At 52.5% G+C, this 966-nt stretch overlaps 1 protein-coding gene across 1 annotated transcript in view; it reads left to right on the top strand.

Moving 5' to 3' along the window:
- LOC108800211 (pancreatic lipase-related protein 2-like) overlaps window positions 1-744 on the top strand; it is a gene marked incomplete at its 3' end in the record, with an annotated part of 28,013 nt that extends 27,269 nt beyond the window's left edge. The window contains exon 13 of the mRNA XM_018572175.1: window positions 577-744. Within this exon, the coding sequence (XP_018427677.1) occupies window positions 577-744 (168 nt within the window). The remainder of the gene's footprint in view (window positions 1-576) is intronic.
- Window positions 745-966: the final 222 nt, after the last annotated feature.

The following is a 966-nucleotide window of genomic DNA, read 5'->3' as shown; positions in this document are numbered from 1 at the left end:
GCTCTGTCCTTGTTCAGGCACTTCCTGTTATAGGGTGACAATGCTCTGTCCTTGTTCAGGCACTTCCTGTTATAGGGTGACAATGCTCTGTCCTTGGTCAGACACTTCCTGTTATAGGGTGACAATGCTCTGTCCTTGGTCAGACACTTCCTGTTATAGGGTGACAATGCTCTGTCCCTGTTCAGACACTTCCTGTTATAGGGTGACAATGCTCTGTCCTTGGTCAGGCACTTCCTGCTATAGGGTGACAATGCTCTGTCCTTGTTCAGACACTTCCTGTTATAGGGTGACAACGCTCTGTCCTTGTTCAGACACTTCCTGTTATAGTGTGACAATGCTCTGTCCTTGCTCAGACACTTCCTGTTATAGTGTGACAACGCTCTGTCCTTGTTCAGACACTTCCTGTTATAGGGTGACAACGCTCTGCCCCTGTCTCCCCAATTGTGGTCCTGCATTGTCACACAGGCTTCCGATGGAGGCTACAAGTCGCCGTTGATTGGCTGCAGTAAAATATGAATTTATAAACCTCCATCGGAGTTTCGGTCAGTGGAATGTATTTGTCTTTTCCCTCCATAGAGGTGGTCGGGTCTCGGAGAACGCCTACTCCGGCTTTATCGACTCCCCGGTGATGCTCCAGCCGTTGCGTCATGTGACATTTTCCTGGACCCCGAAAATATTCAGCATCAGCATCCTCCAGCTGGGGGCGTCCAGGACGGACGTACAGAGCGGAGACGATGGGACCACGTAAGCCGCGCACAATCTTCTGCACAGGAAGGGGAGGGAGCCGGGAGACGTACCACTCTCTGGTCTATGTTGCCGCTCTCTCCAAATGATACGACTTTCCGTGTTTAGTATCGCCGGCATTACGAGGAGCCAAAAACCCTCCTGAGATCTGGCGTGATGGCCGGCGGAGCCGCCCCAGACCGGTCCATACCTCCCAGGGGGCTGTAGATGTGGCGGGTCCAT

The sequence above is a fragment of the Nanorana parkeri genome, unplaced genomic scaffold, assembly GCF_000935625.1.
Source record: "Nanorana parkeri isolate BGI_ZX_2015 unplaced genomic scaffold, ASM93562v1 scaffold1958, whole genome shotgun sequence".
NCBI classification, from domain to species: domain Eukaryota; kingdom Metazoa; phylum Chordata; class Amphibia; order Anura; family Dicroglossidae; genus Nanorana; species Nanorana parkeri.
This window is presented reverse-complemented; position numbering and strand designations above follow the sequence as displayed.